The sequence below is a fragment of the Scomber japonicus genome, chromosome 11 (genome assembly GCF_027409825.1).
Source record: "Scomber japonicus isolate fScoJap1 chromosome 11, fScoJap1.pri, whole genome shotgun sequence".
In the NCBI taxonomy this organism is placed as follows: Eukaryota; Metazoa; Chordata; class Actinopteri; order Scombriformes; family Scombridae; genus Scomber; species Scomber japonicus.
This window is the reverse complement of record NC_070588.1, coordinates 13,510,433-13,527,315: the sequence shown is the minus strand read 5'-3', so window position 1 is coordinate 13,527,315 and position 16,883 is coordinate 13,510,433. Positions and strand designations below refer to the sequence as shown.

Below are 16,883 nucleotides of genomic sequence, written 5' to 3'. Positions count from 1 at the left end.
GGGTCACCGTCATGCTGCGTTCGAGTACACCTTGTACACTCGGCTTTTACAATTAAATAAGATGTTATTATCTTTTGGTCATTCGATTTGTTCTTTTCAGGAATGAGTATTCGGGGAAAAGAGGTTTAACACTAACCGACAGACCGTCATGTCTATCTATCAGAGAGAAAGGCTGCAAGTTACTCTAAATCATGAACACACACACAACAAAACTCGCTTCCCAACCAACCCCATAACCCAGCAGATCCCCATTGACTCGCTACAGCTGAAAAAATAGCTGAGATAAACAAAATAAAAACCTTCCTAAATCTTACCTGTCAAAATAATACTCTAGACAGTCAAATTACTGTTTTTGCCTTTCGGGTAAGTAGTTATGTACTTTATACTTATAAAGTGAAAAAGGTGTGTGTACACAATGATATGGTTTGGACACTTTGGACATATGAAATGGAAAAATGAGAACGTATTTCCTATCCTTAATCTATTTATAATATTGCCATTTAAACTACATGTTGACCAACTGCATAACTGGAACCATTTCACACCTACATCTACACTAAGGCCTGGATTATAATCACCATATCCACAGGCAAGCAATGAAAAACAGGCATGGTATTTTGCTGTATGTTAAACCTAATTACCTTGCTAACCCTAACCCTATACTAATACTACATGTATTTGTAATTACAATTACAAATAGAAGTACTACAAAAACTACTACAAATTAAAAATGTCATCATACACAGGTTGTTGTGTTTATCTTTTTTTTCTTTAGTTAAGTCTGAAACAAGCTTACATGCTGTTTCAGTTCCAAAGGATGACAGTTACTTTCCAGACATGAGCCTGACAGCTGGCTGATGATGAGGGGATGCCCGGAAACAGAGCGATGCATCCCTCAGACCCACGTTAGCTCAAGGTCGTCTCTGGAGTTCCAGCCCTGACCACAGAGCAAATGCTAAAGTCAGCAGGAGACTTGGAACAGGTAAACTGACATATTTTACTGCAGCAACAAACCTCAACAAACCAGCAGGGCACCTATACCAGACTCTTGGAGCGGCATTGTAATAAACAGATTCAGTTTTACCACATCGATCTGAATAAAAGATTTGCTTCATGCAGAAAACATGAAATTAAGATTATGTTTCTTGTTTGCCTCAGCTGCAAATTATTTTTAACAATATTCCTGTAAATACAAGTAGATACATCATCATGCATGTTTGTGTAATCAGTCTACTAATTCCTAAACTGTTGTTGTTGTCTTAGACACCACAGGTACCACGATAATTACAGCACTGTAATGTTCCATAGCCTTTTTCAATAGTGCCAGAACTGTCTTCTTGGACACCAGCTTACCCTAGCTGGCCTTTGTTCCCCTCTCAAGGTTTATATCTAAAATGTAATGCAAATTAGGGGAATAATCTGATTACAAGTAATTACATTACATGTAGGGGGACAATCTGATTACTTTAGTAATAACTTAACCATAGTACAACTGTGTATATCTGTGCCACATATGTATTTCTATGTCAATATAGAAAAGTAAATATGATAATTAGGCTCTGACATTTCTGGTAAGGTGTTATAGCTCACTCTGGTCTCACAAAAACAGCCAAACTACCCAGATAACAGAGGTCAGGGTATAATCACTTCCTAACCGTTTTTTCTCTCTCTCAACACATTTTCAGTCACTAAGGGTGCACTCACACTAGGCAATCGTACCGTGCCCAAGCACGTTTTCCCCCTGAATTATTTGGCTAGTGTGAGTGCAAGTGTACTGTGCTTGAGTACAGTACACTTCCCTGTACAAATATGTACAAGACCATTAATTCAATTTAAAGATTGACGGACTGGGGTCACCATGTTGCCTCTTGAATGAGTTGGCTTATTTGCCCAAAACAGTACTGACAACAGAGCTCATCTGTCTGCTATGTTTGTGTGTGGTGGTGTCTGCCAGATAACTTCTTGTAAACAACAGTTAAATTACTTGAATAACAAACACAAATAATAACTGCCATAAATAAGTGTCCACCTTGCTAAAAGTACTGTAGTCTAATACAATAGTCCTGGAGTAAATTTTCACTTCATGCAGGTTATAATTCAGTTTTGGTTGAAACTGTTTTCTCTGTGACTGTCTCAACCAAACTACACTCTGTCTTATTCATTTAAATTGTTGTCTTCCTTTTTCTTTTAAAAGTCTAGACAGCCTCAACCCTAAACTAGATTTTGTATCAACATAGTCTTTAAACGTAAGAAAAAAACTAAGCAGCATCCACTGTAGTATAAAAATAGTGTTAAAATCGTGTAATCTGTCGTCGGTTCAATAAGTACAACTGACTGTTGTAAGTGTGTCAAGCATCTAAAAATACCAGATGTATGGAGCTGAAATGTTCAATTTTCTCACAGTCCACAACTGCAACACACTATGAAAGAGGCTGCGCTGTACCACTATACCAAAAAGGGGGGGGGGGTTGTATTTACTAATTCAGTGCATAAACGTGCTTTGCCTTTAAGTACTTACAAATACAGTGCAATTTCTTCCCATACAGACCTCAATATTTAATTTTCAGTGAATATTTAATCTACAACGGAATTATAGTTTTGAAGCGCATTTAGAAACTATAAATGTCACTTAATTCCTATCTTCCTGTGAATGGTCTAGTCTGTCCAGTTGTCGACGGTAGAGGCAGTGAGGCGGTCCTCATCAAGAGTCTAAAATAAGAAAAGTTTTAGTCAGTTTTTTGTTGTGTTATTCCTGAATCTAGTTGGGACATTATATTCTGTTTAAAACTATGGCTTCTTCCGATGTCGCTCGGCAGCCGGTTAGTATTTTTCTCCTTTGTGGTTGATAATGTTCATGACAGTTGAGCAGGGAGTGTCCGAGGCTATCATTATGTTAGCCACCGCTAGCCCGACAACTAACTACTTTCAGTCTTTTAAAGTTATGAAAAAAACCTGCTAAACATAACTTACACAATGAACACATCACATGACAGAGCAAACCATCTGTATTTCACCTAAGTATATATCTAGAAAGTTAACTGGAGCATTTCAACTTTTAAAGCTTGATTCCTTGTTACATATTTCATCAAAATATACCGCGGGGGGCGTTAGCTGGCTAAAATACCGATCAAGTCACCCAACAATGAAATAGTAATTATAGTAAGGTGTGTGCTGCACGGTTAAACACCTTCTGCTCTACAGTCACCAGTACAGAAAATGCCAAAGTGTTGGGTCATGTACTTTATGGCGGTGACGCCAGCTTTGTAGCTTGATAAGTGCCACTGAGTCGCTAACGTCACTTTTTTTTTGTTGAATGAAATGTGGCGTTCACGTACACCAACCAGAATACACTAGCGATTGAATCTAAATGGAAATATTTTGTTGTTGTTTTTTCCGACACAGACAAGCTGAAGTACAATTATCAATTAATTTGAAGGTCTATTATGAATAATTTCCTGAGCATCAGCATTTTGTACCACGCTCTACGTCATTGTTAGCCCTCAGTTTAGCTCACTGATGGTGCTCCCTGTTTCTCAATACAAGTTCAGATGGGGACAGGTCAAAGGAGGACAGATTGAGGAAACTGGATTAGCATTACACAATGTAAAGTGAGATGGCCTTTCAGTAGCCTAAACTTTACAAATGTATGATGATTATTCTCAAATTTTGGTCTCACTGATTGAGATATGGACTCATAACTTGTAGAACATGTATTTAGACCTTAAGAGACACTTAAAATTTGATTTAAAACAATAAAGATGTTTTTCTTTTCAATCATTTAAGGTTTGCAAGTTTAAAAGGATACTGTCTCGAGCAGTAATTGTGTTAAATAATTAATGGTCCAGTTGGCTGGACCATTAATAAGTGTTTAATTATGTTTGTTATTAACAAGTGATAATTATTTTGTGACTTTACTTTACCCACAATAAGACATTGACACAATATCTAAGTTAATGTCTTATCTGTAATATATAATATGGATTGGTTAACTGAAAAATAAGCAGATAAACAGAGCATTGTGAAGTATGCAGCTGGTTTGTTTCAGTTAATCCAACAATTATTCTCAATAATAATACTCAGTGGAGGGTACATTTTATTATTTTTGCTGAAATAACCTAATCTCTGTTGTTTTTTTGTTGTTGTTGTTGATTTTACCATTTGATGTGTAAATGACTGCACTATCTTGAGACTTTCTGTGCGATGTCTTCCTCAGCATAAGGCAGTTCGGCCCCTATCCCTGGCCGGCCATGTGGGCTTTGATAGTCTCCCAGATCAGCTCGTCAACAAATCCATCTGCCAGGGCTTCTGCTTCAATATCCTCTGCATCGGTACCATGTCAATACACACACAAACACACAAGACTACACACATACTTATATAAAACATATATCTAGACCTTTACTGAAACACGGGCACACACACAGTCACACAGCATGTCACAGTACTACTTAAATAAATTCGGCACTGATGCAGGACTACATTTAAACACGTACAATTTTTTTACCTAGTTACTTTGATAGAATTCAGCAGATTCTTTTCTCCAAAGTGACTTAAAATAAGTGCTTATTTAGGAGTCATTGCATTGGTCTGTGGTTGAACTTTTCTCTTTGTTCCTTAGCTGGTATCCATTCTGACCACAATGGCAGTGCTTGACACTCCTAATAACAATATTATTCTAATAACTATGTGAAATTGTGGCAGTAGTACACTGGAAGATAGAGTAGAGAAGCCATACTGTGATAATAATAAGGCTGCTGATTCAAATCCTGTGACCAGCTGGGAATAATGTAGTTGGGTAAACAAATAATATTTCTTCTTCCTCAGCAACTGACATCACTATGTCGATAATAGGGGTGTCACGATTCTCCAAATACTCATTTCGATTTAATTTTCGATTTTAAGGTCACGCCCCGATTCCATTCTCAATCTTTTTTTGGTCCTTTTAGCACAGATGCCTATGCCATTTGTAGACTAGTCGTGAATGTTATAATCTCCGTCAGTTGTTTGCAATGTACCACACTAAGGCCTTACTGTACAACAATACAATATAAAAACAATATAATGTAACAATAACTTGTTTCAGCAGTCAATTGGAAACTTACTGTAAACAAAAGAATAATGTAGTGACATGTTTGTCCAGTGTGCACTCTTCATAGTAGATGATATTCAAGCTCACAACAAAACAAACACAAAATTAAAGCAGCCATGTCCATAGACATCACTGAACATCTAGCTAAGTGTCTTAACAAATTGTTGCTTTGGCGAGAGTTGAATTTTGTTGAAGTTTAGCTCTAAATGAGGTTGTGTTAACGGTGTTGTTTTCATGGTTAAGTCTACTTCTTTATGATGCCTGTGGAGATATCCTGCCATATTTGTGATGTTGCCTGTGGACGGGTACGCTTCACGTTCATAAAATACCTTACAAACTGTGGTTTTCTTATCGACATGTGAATGTCACACCAGTGATTTCAGTGAAGCAGGAGTGGGTTTGAGTTCAGTTGATGTGTCTCCTATATCAGCGGTTGCAATGGTGTCTTTTAGTCGGCTGCAGGTTCAAATCTAGGAGGTAATGTTGACTTGGCACATTTCAACATGTCTGGTTTTTTCCCTCTTGACATAGGTAGCATGGCTACATCCTCGATTCCTCAGTTGATTTCGAAGGTCGAGATCATGATCTAATTGCGATATATATCCGACTTACAATGGAGATTATGACACCCCTAGTCGATAAACTGTGAACTTGAAGCTAGGTCATCAGTTTCCTCTTCTTAGTACATTAAGTTTTAGGGATAATAGATTTTGTTACAGCAGTTTGTTTTGGTGTCAGATGTTCACACTGTGTTGAATCTCTGCTTTGAAGTTGAGTTGCTTTAGTAGCTTAGTAGTTTTAGTAGCTAAAAACTGCATCCCATCTTTTTCTTGGCTTCAGGTGAGACCGGTATTGGCAAGTCTACCCTGATGGACACTCTGTTCAATACCAACTTTGAGAACTTTGAGTCGTCCCACTTTGAGCCTCAGGTGAAGCTGCGGGCTCAAACCTATGACCTGCAGGAAAGTAACGTCAGACTACGCCTCACCGTGGTGAACACGGTGGGCTTTGGAGACCAAATGAACAAACAGGAGAGGTGAGTGTGAGCGAGTGTGTTATTAATCATGACGAATAGTGACCATCAACCAGTTGTTTTTTTTTTTTAAAGCAGAATCTCTAATCAACCCTGTATGTCTGTCCTGTAGTTATCAGCCGGTGGTGGACTACATCGACAGACAGTTTGAGAGTTATCTGCAGGAAGAGCTCAAAATCAAGCGCTCCCTTCACAACTACCATGACTCACGAGTCCACGCCTGCCTGTACTTCATCTCCCCCTCCGGTCACTCACTCAAATCCCTGGACCTGGTCACCATGAAGAAACTGGACAGCAAAGTAAGGGGAAGGGGGAGAGTGTGATGAAAGGAAGGATTAGACTTATATTATTTTAGAGTAAAGTACCCTAGAATGTTTTGCTCAAGATGTTTTTACACTACAAATTATATTAGCTGCTAGCTTTTATCTTTTTATCATTCTGGAGTCACCTACAGTGAAAACAGGATGGCACTAATAAATTAAAGATTTTGAAACAGCTGTTTGTAAATGGCTGCGTAGTGAGATAACAGCAGACACATTATTAGGCAGCCTGTTGTATTCTTGCAGTCAAACATGTTTTGCATTAAAAATAGCAGAGTAATCAAGCAAAGATGCACTTAACAGCAGTTTCTTTAAAAAAAAGAAAAGCGATTATGCTTTGGCCAATTTTCCTTATCAGATCAGTTAAAATAGCTACAAGTAATGGTTATTTTCCCAATTATTTGATTAGTTTGGTCTATAAAATGGTGGAAAATCATAAAGTGTTGATCATCATTTCCCTAAGCCGCCTGCAACCTCAGAGGTCTTGCTCTCATTCCTCTATCCAAATATATTCAGTTTGTTATCATAGAGGAAGTGAATTTCAGCATTTCCTCTTTAAAAAAAAAGTGACTGATTAATTTTTTTTGTTGATATATCGACTAGTTGTTGCAGCTCTAGAGTAGACAGGGGAGAGAGAAGGGTAGGGCATACAAAGGTCACTAGCCAGAGTCAAACTGTCATTCACATAAAGCAGTTTCTGTCATACATCACAATTTTGGAAACAATAACTTGCCAAAAGTTGCCAAGAGTTGAGATTTTGTAGTGGAACAAAAGCTTAAGTTTAGGAATGATAATTCACCTTTTCACAGTGTGGGGGAGGGGGTGGGGGGTGTCTCTGAGGCATTGCCAGGCAACCAGTGGATACTTCAGGAAGTTAGTGTGCCTGGCTAAGAAACGGCCCCGCACATCACTGAACGTAAAACAGGGAACTTAGTTTTTGTACAGATTAAACAAATGTGATAGTGTGCGTGTGTGCGTGTGTGCGTGCGTGCGTGTGTGCGTGCGTGTGTGCGTGCGTGTGTGTGTGTGTGTGTGTGTGGCCGGGAGAGCTTCACTAGCCTATCTAGCTGAACCTCCTGAAGTGGTCAGAAACTTTCCCATGCTCTCTGCGTGTGTGTAGTGACTTGTGTGTGTTGTTTTGTTTTTATTGTGTTAGTGACTGTATGTGTGTGTGTGTGTGTGTGTGTGTGTGTGTGTGTGATTTCACTGCTGTGGAGTGTCAGTAACCCAGGATTTGCGTGTGAAAAGAGCAGAAAAAGCTGTGGAATGCTGTAATCACCTCATGCACACACACACTCGAGTTGTCCTTTTGTGTCACTGTACAGACACGCAGAGAAAGAGCCATTTGTTGGATCTGCAGCACTGACACAGAGACAGTCAGTCACTCCAGACGGTTGTTGGAACAGATCTGCTCGCATTTTGTTTTCTCTGCTGGGATCAGTATGTGTGTGTGTGTGTGTGTGTGTGTGTGTACACGGGTGTGTGGTCTGACTCAGTAGCTGTTCTAGTGGCAACAACTCATTCCAAGCCTCTTTTGGTACGACAAGATGACTGACAGACAGACAGGAATGCGGGATGACTTGGACAGCAGAGCGGGCTGCTGGGCCAGAAATAACATCAGTAAACTCCTCTTAACACAATATTAAAAAAATATTTAACATAAAGGAAAATAAACAACGATTACAGGAATAGTTACATTTTTGTTATTTTTACTTTGGCAGAGTTCGACTTTTGGATGGAGCGACTATTTGTGGAATGTTGATCAGTGAGATTAGCTCGTTTTAGCTCAGTAACCAGGACCAATGCAGCAGATGGCTGTTTTATCAAGTGCTGCTCTGCTTTAAGTTTGAGGGAAGCCGGTTAAATTGGTGTTTCATACAAATGAACAAAGGCTACAATTAATGATTATTATCTTGATAAACCCACCAATTATTTCAAAATATGATGAAAAAGGCTGTTTAATGTAGAACCCGGCCGATATATCGATCAACCGATATTAACTAAACTATGCTAAAACCCAAATTTCATATAAACTGTGAATTTTGATGTCATGTATAATAAGCTGATCAGGCAATGTTTTCAAGAAGCATGAGTAACTTAAAAGCCACAATGTGTATAATATATAAAATATGCTGATTCTTGTGCCTCGTGGTAGTGGAAGGTTTTAGTGTCAGAACTTCTATCCTGTCAACTGAGATGAAAGTTTGTTTAAGAAGAGCAACGAGACTGTGATGTTGATTTGTCTGTTACATTTTTTTCCCTCAGGATCCTCACTTGATATTTCAGAAGCTATTTATGTACTAAATGGGTTGATTGTGAACGTGCGTCTTGTCTCGCTGCAGGTGAACATCATCCCAGTCATCGCCAAAGCTGACACCATCAGTAAGAGCGAGCTGCACAAGTTCAAAATCAAAATCATGAGCGAGCTGGTCAGCAACGGTGTCCAGATCTACCAGTTCCCCCTGGATGATGAGACAGTAGCCAAAGTCAACACTACAATGAATGTAAGCACACACACACACACACACACACACACACACACACACACACATACATTCTCTCTCTCTCTTACATTACATGTCTCTCTTACATTATATTATTTGTCCTGGAGGTCTCACACATCTTGAAGTTAAACAAGCAGACACACTGGTCCAGTTTATCAGACAGAGATTAAGACTTGTCCTGAGAAACAAGTCTAGTCTTGGACTGGACTTAAGTATATAAATGTACATGTTCTACCTAAAACAAGTTTGAGTCATAGAATAGTGGATTCAGTTGGTACATTTGTATTGTAGTTTATTATCAAATGTATACATACTACAACATTTTTTCTTTTTTTCTTTTTTTTTTTTGTAGGGTCATTTGCCATTCGCTGTGGTCGGCAGCACAGAGGAAGTCTCTGTTGGAAATAAGATGGTGAAGGCTCGCCAGTATCCCTGGGGTGTAGTACAAGGTAGGATGGGTCATTACTGTTAACTGTGCTGTTAAATATCTTGCTGTTAATTAAAGCGCCACATTGATTTTAGCATTAATGGACATCTATCTGTTTCTTCAGACCAGTTTGTTTTGGTCACTTGCAAGAATTGTTTGCCTCCACACTTGCCACGTAGAGAGTAACACTTTCTGGGTCACATTAAAAGCTCCTGAACACACTTGTGATTAGTAAAGACCAAGCTGCTGTTTTCATTGCTTTTGTTTTATTTAGCATTTGTTTTAAACACTTAATTGAATTAATGAGGAGATAGCACTATGTCTAACTGATAAGTCATTTTGTGGGCGAACTGGACAACAACATCACATACTTTGTAGGTAATTGTTCTGTAATATTTTGAGATCAGCGCCTGCCTGTTCAGTTTGGTTAGTGTGAAGCCGGCAGTGAAACAAGCCCCACTAAACAACCTAACATTCACACATTCATTCCTGTGACTCTCAGTGGAGAATGAGAACCACTGTGACTTTGTGAAGCTGAGAGAGATGCTGATCTGTGTAAACATGGAGGACCTGAGAGAGCAGACACACACTCGACACTATGAGCTGTACAGACGCTGCAAACTGGAGGAAATGGGATTCAAAGACACCGACCCAGAGTGCAAACCTGTCAGGTGAGCTGCCAGCTTACAAACACACATACAAGCACACAGAGGAACACAACAGCAGACCACTGACCTCTTTATATATGTGTGTGTGTGTGTGTGCAGTTTGCAGCAGACTTATGAAGCCAAGCGTCAGGAGTTCCTGGTGGAGCTGCAGAAGAGAGAGGATGAGATGAGGCAGATGTTTGTGCAGAGGGTGAAGGAGAAGGAGTCTGAGCTGAAGGAGGCTGAGAGAGAGGTACGTAGACGAACACAGACACTCTGCATAAAGAAGGTGTATGTTGGTTTTATGGGTCTGACTTCAGCTAATCAATAACATGATTTCTTATTGTTTTTAACTTTTTACACTGATGTAATGAATCAATTCAGTAACATTTAGCCAACTATCTGTGTGTTGACTGTGAGTTAATCTATTTTTTCCTCTTAGAAGTAGGAAGTTGGTGGTGTACTCCATTACATATTTATGTTATTTCAGACATGCGTGATGTCAACAACCTTTTTTCCTTTTTTTGAAGTTGTTTTTGTCTCTTCAGAATGATCAGGAAACCAAGCAGCAATTATACTTAATGATGTTTTTCCTTTTTCTGCATGTTAGAGTAAAAGCAATTTTTCCTCCCAGAGAAATAAACTTTTCTGCCTTTCCAAGATTCAAGAAACTTTACTATCTGTCATGTAGTAATTAGGTAATTAGGTATAACGACCATTAAACGATTTGTCAATAAACAGAAAATGAATGAATCTGCAACTATTTCAATAATCAAATGATTAAATGAGGGTATTTGTTTTGAGTGTAAATGCCCAAAATGTGTCAAATCTTAATATTTGATGCTTTCATCACAACAAACTGAATAACTTTGAGACAAAACAAGACATTTGATGATGTGACCTTTGACTATTTTTCTTTACTATTTTCTGACATTTTCTTGACAGAACCATTAATCCAAAAAAAATCTGATTAATTGATAGTGAAAATAATTGTTAGTCGTAGCCCTAGTAATAATTTGAGTTTGCTAGAAAGATCTTAATTATTACTTGATCTATTTGATAGCAGATTTCTGTAACTCACCTCTCGCTCTTGTTTCTGTGTTTTAGCTGCAGAGCCGTTTTGAGCAGCTCAAGCGCCTCCATGCAGAGGAGAAGTCGGCTCTGGAGGAGAAGAAGAGACTCCTGGATGATGACCAGAGTTCCTTCAGCAAGAGACGTGCTGCTGCTCAGCTGCTGCAGGCTCAGAGCCTCACCGCCAACGGCAAGAAGGACAAAGACCGCAAGAAGTAAGAGACCTATGCTGATATTTCACCGCAATATTCAGGATCCTTAACTTACAAATCTGTCGGCAGGAAAGGTGAAATGAGTGTTCAGTATGAGCTTCATTTGAAACTCTGCCACCTGCTGGTTACAGTAATGTGGGTTAACAAATGTGATTACTACAGAGATGTGTTGCATGGTTTGGGTTAGCAGGTGTTGAGAGCAGGATTTTGACACCTTAGGCAGAAGACTGTGATTTAAATCCCATCTGTTAACCACTCATATTTGTCTATTGTGCATTTTGCAACCTCTCAAACTTAATAAATATTAAATGTGACCCTGAATATGTTTCTGTCAAACAATGAGAGACAAACCAAATGAAAAGACTAAGTTATAAAATAAAAGAACCCACATAAGTTAAGGGTTTAAAGGGATGTTTAAGTTCAGTATCAAGATGTGAATAATATGTTGTTTTATGCAGTGTGCTGATGTAAATCTCTCTCTTCTTGTTTCCTCTGTCAGTTCTGGCTTCATGTGAAGACTTCTGGATCTGAAGTAAATTCCAGTGTGACCTGTGACATTCAGACCTGTCACATCCTTTCCAGCTCTTTGTGGCCAGTCTCAAACACTAACCAGGAAAGCCCCACACATACACAAATACACACACCAGCAGTGCGTGCGAGTTTGTTTTTCGTGCCAAAGTTAAGATGACTGTTCCCAAGACTCCTGCGCACACTTTCCTCTGTGTTATTTTTAATCTTCTTTGTGGGTTTTATACCTCTTTTGTGTAATATTTTATATTTATCCTTTCATTTTTATATCAAGTGTTTATTTTCCATATACCTCCTTTTTTTGTAACATTTTCCCAGACTGAGGGACTTCTCAGTGAATTGATTTTAACTACAGCCTCCACACTAGATCCTGCACACAGATTAAAGCACCTGGATAGCTATTAACAATACAGAAAGTAAGAGACACTCTAGTCTCTAGTGAATTATAAAATCACACTTTTCTAATGCACCATTCAAGTTTTTGATAATGAGACAGTTAGACATCCATAACATGCTGATAATTTATTATAAAACCATAACCAGGTTTTTAAGTTTGGTAGCAATTTTACATGTTGGTCTGATGCCTGAACAATAATATCACACTAAGATTCTGACTCCGTCTCACCTACTAAACTAAATGTTTGGCCTTCTGTGATCACTGTAATACATTATTCCTGTAATTATCATGCCCAATTTACCAAGAACAGAAAATTAGTTTAAATCATGAAATACTACTAAATGAGCCAATTTAGATTTGTATGAAATATGTTATTGTTCATATAATTCCATCAGTGTTTTATTCATATCAAAGGTTTACAGTCTGGATATCCAGCAAAACACTGTATACAGCACATCACAACCCATCTGCTATTTTGAACTATGCTAGTTTCTAATAAATGTTGACACTATCTACAGGAGTTGGTTAGATGAGTTGTCCCTAACGCTGGCCATTCATTAAACCACAGAGAGAAAAACAATCATTTAATGGCAGAAATAGTTTTAAAATCATCGTCTGCGTTGAGAATGACAGGAAGCTTCGTGATCCTCACTGTACGTGTAATCGTCTTACCATGTACATGTTTGAATGCCAGAAAGCCATGACTTACTAAAATAATGACAGGAACCATGTCTGAAAACTGTGTTAAGTGATCATTTCTGAATCTAGTGCATTTATCATCAAGAGTTGTCATAACCTTTTCTGTATTATCATTATAAGGTCAGACATTGTTGTCATATCTGGTTTGGTTTCTTTTACCTGCTATAAACCAGTGTTAGAAAAATCAGCAGGAGCCACACTGATCCTCCTCTAGTTGTTCCAAAGGGAAAGTTATTTCCAAACTTTTTCTCTCCTATGACAGTTTTACGGTTTTTCTTGGAGGTTGATGTTTTGTTTTGGATTAGGTACATGTTACAGTACATATATATATTTATATATATATATATATATTGTGTTTTACTTGCTCCCTTATTTTATTCCTACTGACACAAACTGTTAAAGTTTGCAATGCAGTCTGTCTTGAAAAGAGCTGACTCATGGAAAAATAATGCATTATGGATTCAGTGTTTGTGGAGGTGGAGGAAGAGGAGAGAGGAAGATGCATTTATTTAACTATTTTTAAACTTCACTTCTCTCTGGAGTCATGATTAGACAGGGATTCACTCCTCATTCCATTTAACAGTACAGTGGTGCTGGTTTCCAGTAAAAGTGTGATATTTAAACCGCCATTTACTCACAAACACTGCCAATTTATATTTACACTAGTGCTTAAGATGTGTTAGTGCCTTACATGTGTGCTTACTATAGAAATACACTATCCACTATTAACTTGTACATCCAGGGAAACACAACGATGCCTGATGGAGTGAAGTAGTTTTTTCAAAGACACATTTGTACTACACTTATATTTATGGAATAAACAGTGTTACTTGGGAGCCTTTATCCTTCTTTCTAAATAAATCTTTGTATTTTTGTCATGATACATGGTGCTTGCCTGTTTTTTGTTTTGATTTCACAATATGGATTTGAAGCAGTGAACGCCTGCTACTTTTTCTTTAATGCAAATAACAGGTGGGAGTAAATCAAAAAAGGTCATTTGTCGAGGACGTGAAAAAGACATAACTGAACTGTGAGTCAGAGCAGCACAGGTTCCTGTTTATGCATTTTAATTTTACAGCTGTTCAGACTTTTCCTGTCTGTAAAACTAGCAAATAAAAGGTTAAGAGACTCATTAAAAGGTCCACTCTCATACGGAATTATTTATATATTACCCTCCCAATTAAGCTGGTTGTCAAACACTTACCCAAATACTTCTAACACCTGTCAGTTTACCCTCTGCCAACATGAATGATGCTACCTGCAATGTTATCTTTTCTGTGTCTAAAACTGTAATCTCACCACTTCCCATAAGTGGGAAGAACAGATCTGGTCCCTGAAGGAGAGACGGCATTGCATGTATCACCTGAGAATCTGATAAGATAGCTGCAGCTTTTGGTGGACATGATAAAAATAAGCCTCCTTTTTGCTTTAAAGAAAGATTTAGTCTCTGTAGCTTAACATCTCTGCTCACTTGCTATATTTGATCACAGACACAAAGGGACCGCCCTGCACATCCTGTTAGAGGTCTTGTTCCCTGCAGTGTCTCACCCTCTGGCTCTGTTGCCCTTCATCTGACTCAGAGCTGGCACACAGACAGGTAGATAGACAGGTCTAGCGTAAGGCGGATCGATTCCCCGCAGGGGCCTGCAGCATCTCGCTGTTATGCTGGGAGGAGGGCACCCTGAGGAGAACAGTTTTCACCCAGGCAAACTGTGGGGAGAGAGAGAGAGAGAGAGAGAGAGAGTGTATATGTGTGTGTGTGTGTGTGTGTGTCTACATACAGAAACCTTTAACTACTCTCAGGGGGATGCAGCTTCTAGGTGGGAAGTGATTTCACCAGGTTTTCTTGCCAGAGGTGAACACTATCTCTGCACTGCAGAAATCTTAAGAATCTAAATTTGCAGCCGGCTTCCTGCTCGCCTTAAATCGAACAGTTTGTGTGTGAAGTTTTTTTTTTTCTCTGACTGCACCTATACACTCAGAGAAAAGGCTGTTATACCCCTGCACCTGCACACACAGCCTTGTCACCTTATGCTAGTCACTCTAAATGCAAATGGAGGTGATCATTGGAGACAGGCCTGGCTGCTGGAAGGAATGAGGTTGTCATTTAAGTGGGGGTGCTGGCGACGCTCTGAAATTACCAATTACACACCTCGTTCATGCCAATGTTGGCTTGAGAACATGAGAGACAGAAGAACAGAGAAGAAAGGGAGGATGGATGGAGAGGAGTGGAGAGAAAAAAGGATGGGAAAGAGGAGAAGGGGGAAACACCTTTCACAAGAATGTGTGTGAATGATAAAGACAATAATACACTCTCACTTGTACCTGGAGTGCTGCTCATAAGAGCCCCATAAGCTCACAGCTAATTATAATTAGAGCAGGATATAATATGATTCTGAGGATGAATCCTCTGATGAGCAACTGTAAGATCCTAATGGGATGTACAGGTAATGTGTTTGTTACGGATCAGAGTACACAAGTGTGTGCATTGCTCTGTAAAACGTTCTGTTTTTGTGATCTCTCCATTTATAAAGCTGCAGTCAAAAAGACACTGAAAATCTGTTTTAAAACAAAGGCATTTATTGCGAAAAATGCACTTGACATGGAAAAAAAAAACAATCAAATCAACCACGGGTCATCAGTACAGGACGATGTATAATGATCACATGGTAGAGCATGACTTCAACGGCACAAAAGGCCTATAAATATTCTGCACAATATAGAATTATATATATACTTTCTTTTTTTCCCCTCTCGCTGTACTGCTGTGCTCAACAGACCCAGCTCAGTCCCAATGAGGCATGAGCGTCCACCAAACTTTTTCATGAAGTTCCTTTTTCATGGAAAGAGCTACATACACAGGCCTCCACCCTTGCACGCACATACACACGCACATGCACACACTCAAACGCACAAGTATTCATAGAAACAAATATGACCGACATCTAATCCAAGATTCAGGCTCAGGCTTCCTGGAAGGACAAAACAGAGTGGACAGTAATTTGATGTCAAGTCCAATGGAAAAATTTGGCGTCCCACAAATGTGCAATTGTGTCTTATTTTGTGTTGAAGTCCACTGGGAATCACCACGGCACAGACGGACGAAGGCTCGGAAGTGTTGGCACGTTTCAAGCCAGCACCGTCGAGCTCTCAGGAAGCCGAGGCCACTGACAAGCTTACATCACGTAAATAAAACACATGAAAACATTTGCGAAACCAGTGGTTCAAGTTATCTTACGTAAAGTGGCCACCGTGCAGTGGTTTCATTCCTGATGTTTGAATGGTTGTAAACTCTCCTCCAAAACAAACAAAAGATTGCTGAGATTGTTGATTTTTGACACAAATGAGGACTTGTGCTTAATTTTTGACTCAGTAGAAATTAGAGTCCTCAGTTCAGCGGGGGCGTACAAACAGATGAGAGGAAACCTCACTGGGGGGGAAGGGGGGGTTTGTGCAGGGTTGTTCTGGGGTCTGCTGGTTTTTGTCATCAAGTCAAACAGGACAGAGCTGATAGGAGAACCACCAACAGGCTTGTTGTACCGATAAAGAAGGTGAAGGAAGAACAAAGGAAGAAGGTTGAGACAAACGATAGATTCATCTGCTTGATGTTTTGTGTGTGTTTGTGTGTGTGTGTGTGTTAGCATTTGTAGGCACTCGGGTTTGACTGACAGGTTTTGAATGCCAATACACATATTTTTGGGCTGAAGCTTCCAATAACGAATAGCCTGTGCCAAAATTTGACATTTACTTTCGACCCTTTTCATGGAAAATAAATTGGCCCTTTTTAATTTTCTTGATCTGAAACACTTCACACAAATATCACAGTCTTGTACATTTGTATAAAACAGGATTAAATGAATAGACAAATTGTAAACAATCAAACCAGCTATATGTCAGTCTAGTCCTACTTCTTTTATGTGTGCTTAATCTATGAATGTGTGTGTGTGCTGATTTAG

At 39.0% G+C, this 16,883-nt stretch overlaps 1 protein-coding gene across 2 annotated transcripts in view; it reads left to right on the top strand.

Annotated features, from left to right (window-relative positions):
• Positions 1-2,688: 2,688 nt before the first annotated feature.
• Positions 2,689-16,883, top strand: part of septin10 (septin 10) — a 118,743-nt gene continuing 104,548 nt past the window's right edge. Inside the window, exons 1-10 of one of the 2 annotated variants that reach the window (XR_008321939.1) lie at positions 2,689-2,819; positions 4,214-4,328; positions 5,930-6,125; positions 6,235-6,421; positions 8,785-8,946; positions 9,299-9,395; positions 9,876-10,044; positions 10,141-10,273; positions 11,128-11,306; positions 11,803-11,981. Coding sequence is in view for 1 of the 2 variants with exons in the window: in XM_053328459.1 (XP_053184434.1) it covers positions 2,790-2,819; positions 4,214-4,328; positions 5,930-6,125; positions 6,235-6,421; positions 8,785-8,946; positions 9,299-9,395; positions 9,876-10,044; positions 10,141-10,273; positions 11,128-11,306; positions 11,803-11,818 (1,284 nt within the window). In the remaining variant the exon portion in view is untranslated. Of the gene's footprint in view, positions 2,820-4,213; positions 4,329-5,929; positions 6,126-6,234; positions 6,422-8,784; positions 8,947-9,298; positions 9,396-9,875; positions 10,045-10,140; positions 10,274-11,127; positions 11,307-11,802; positions 13,805-16,883 lie in introns of those variants that run through there. The other variant, XM_053328459.1, reaches the window with a different exon arrangement.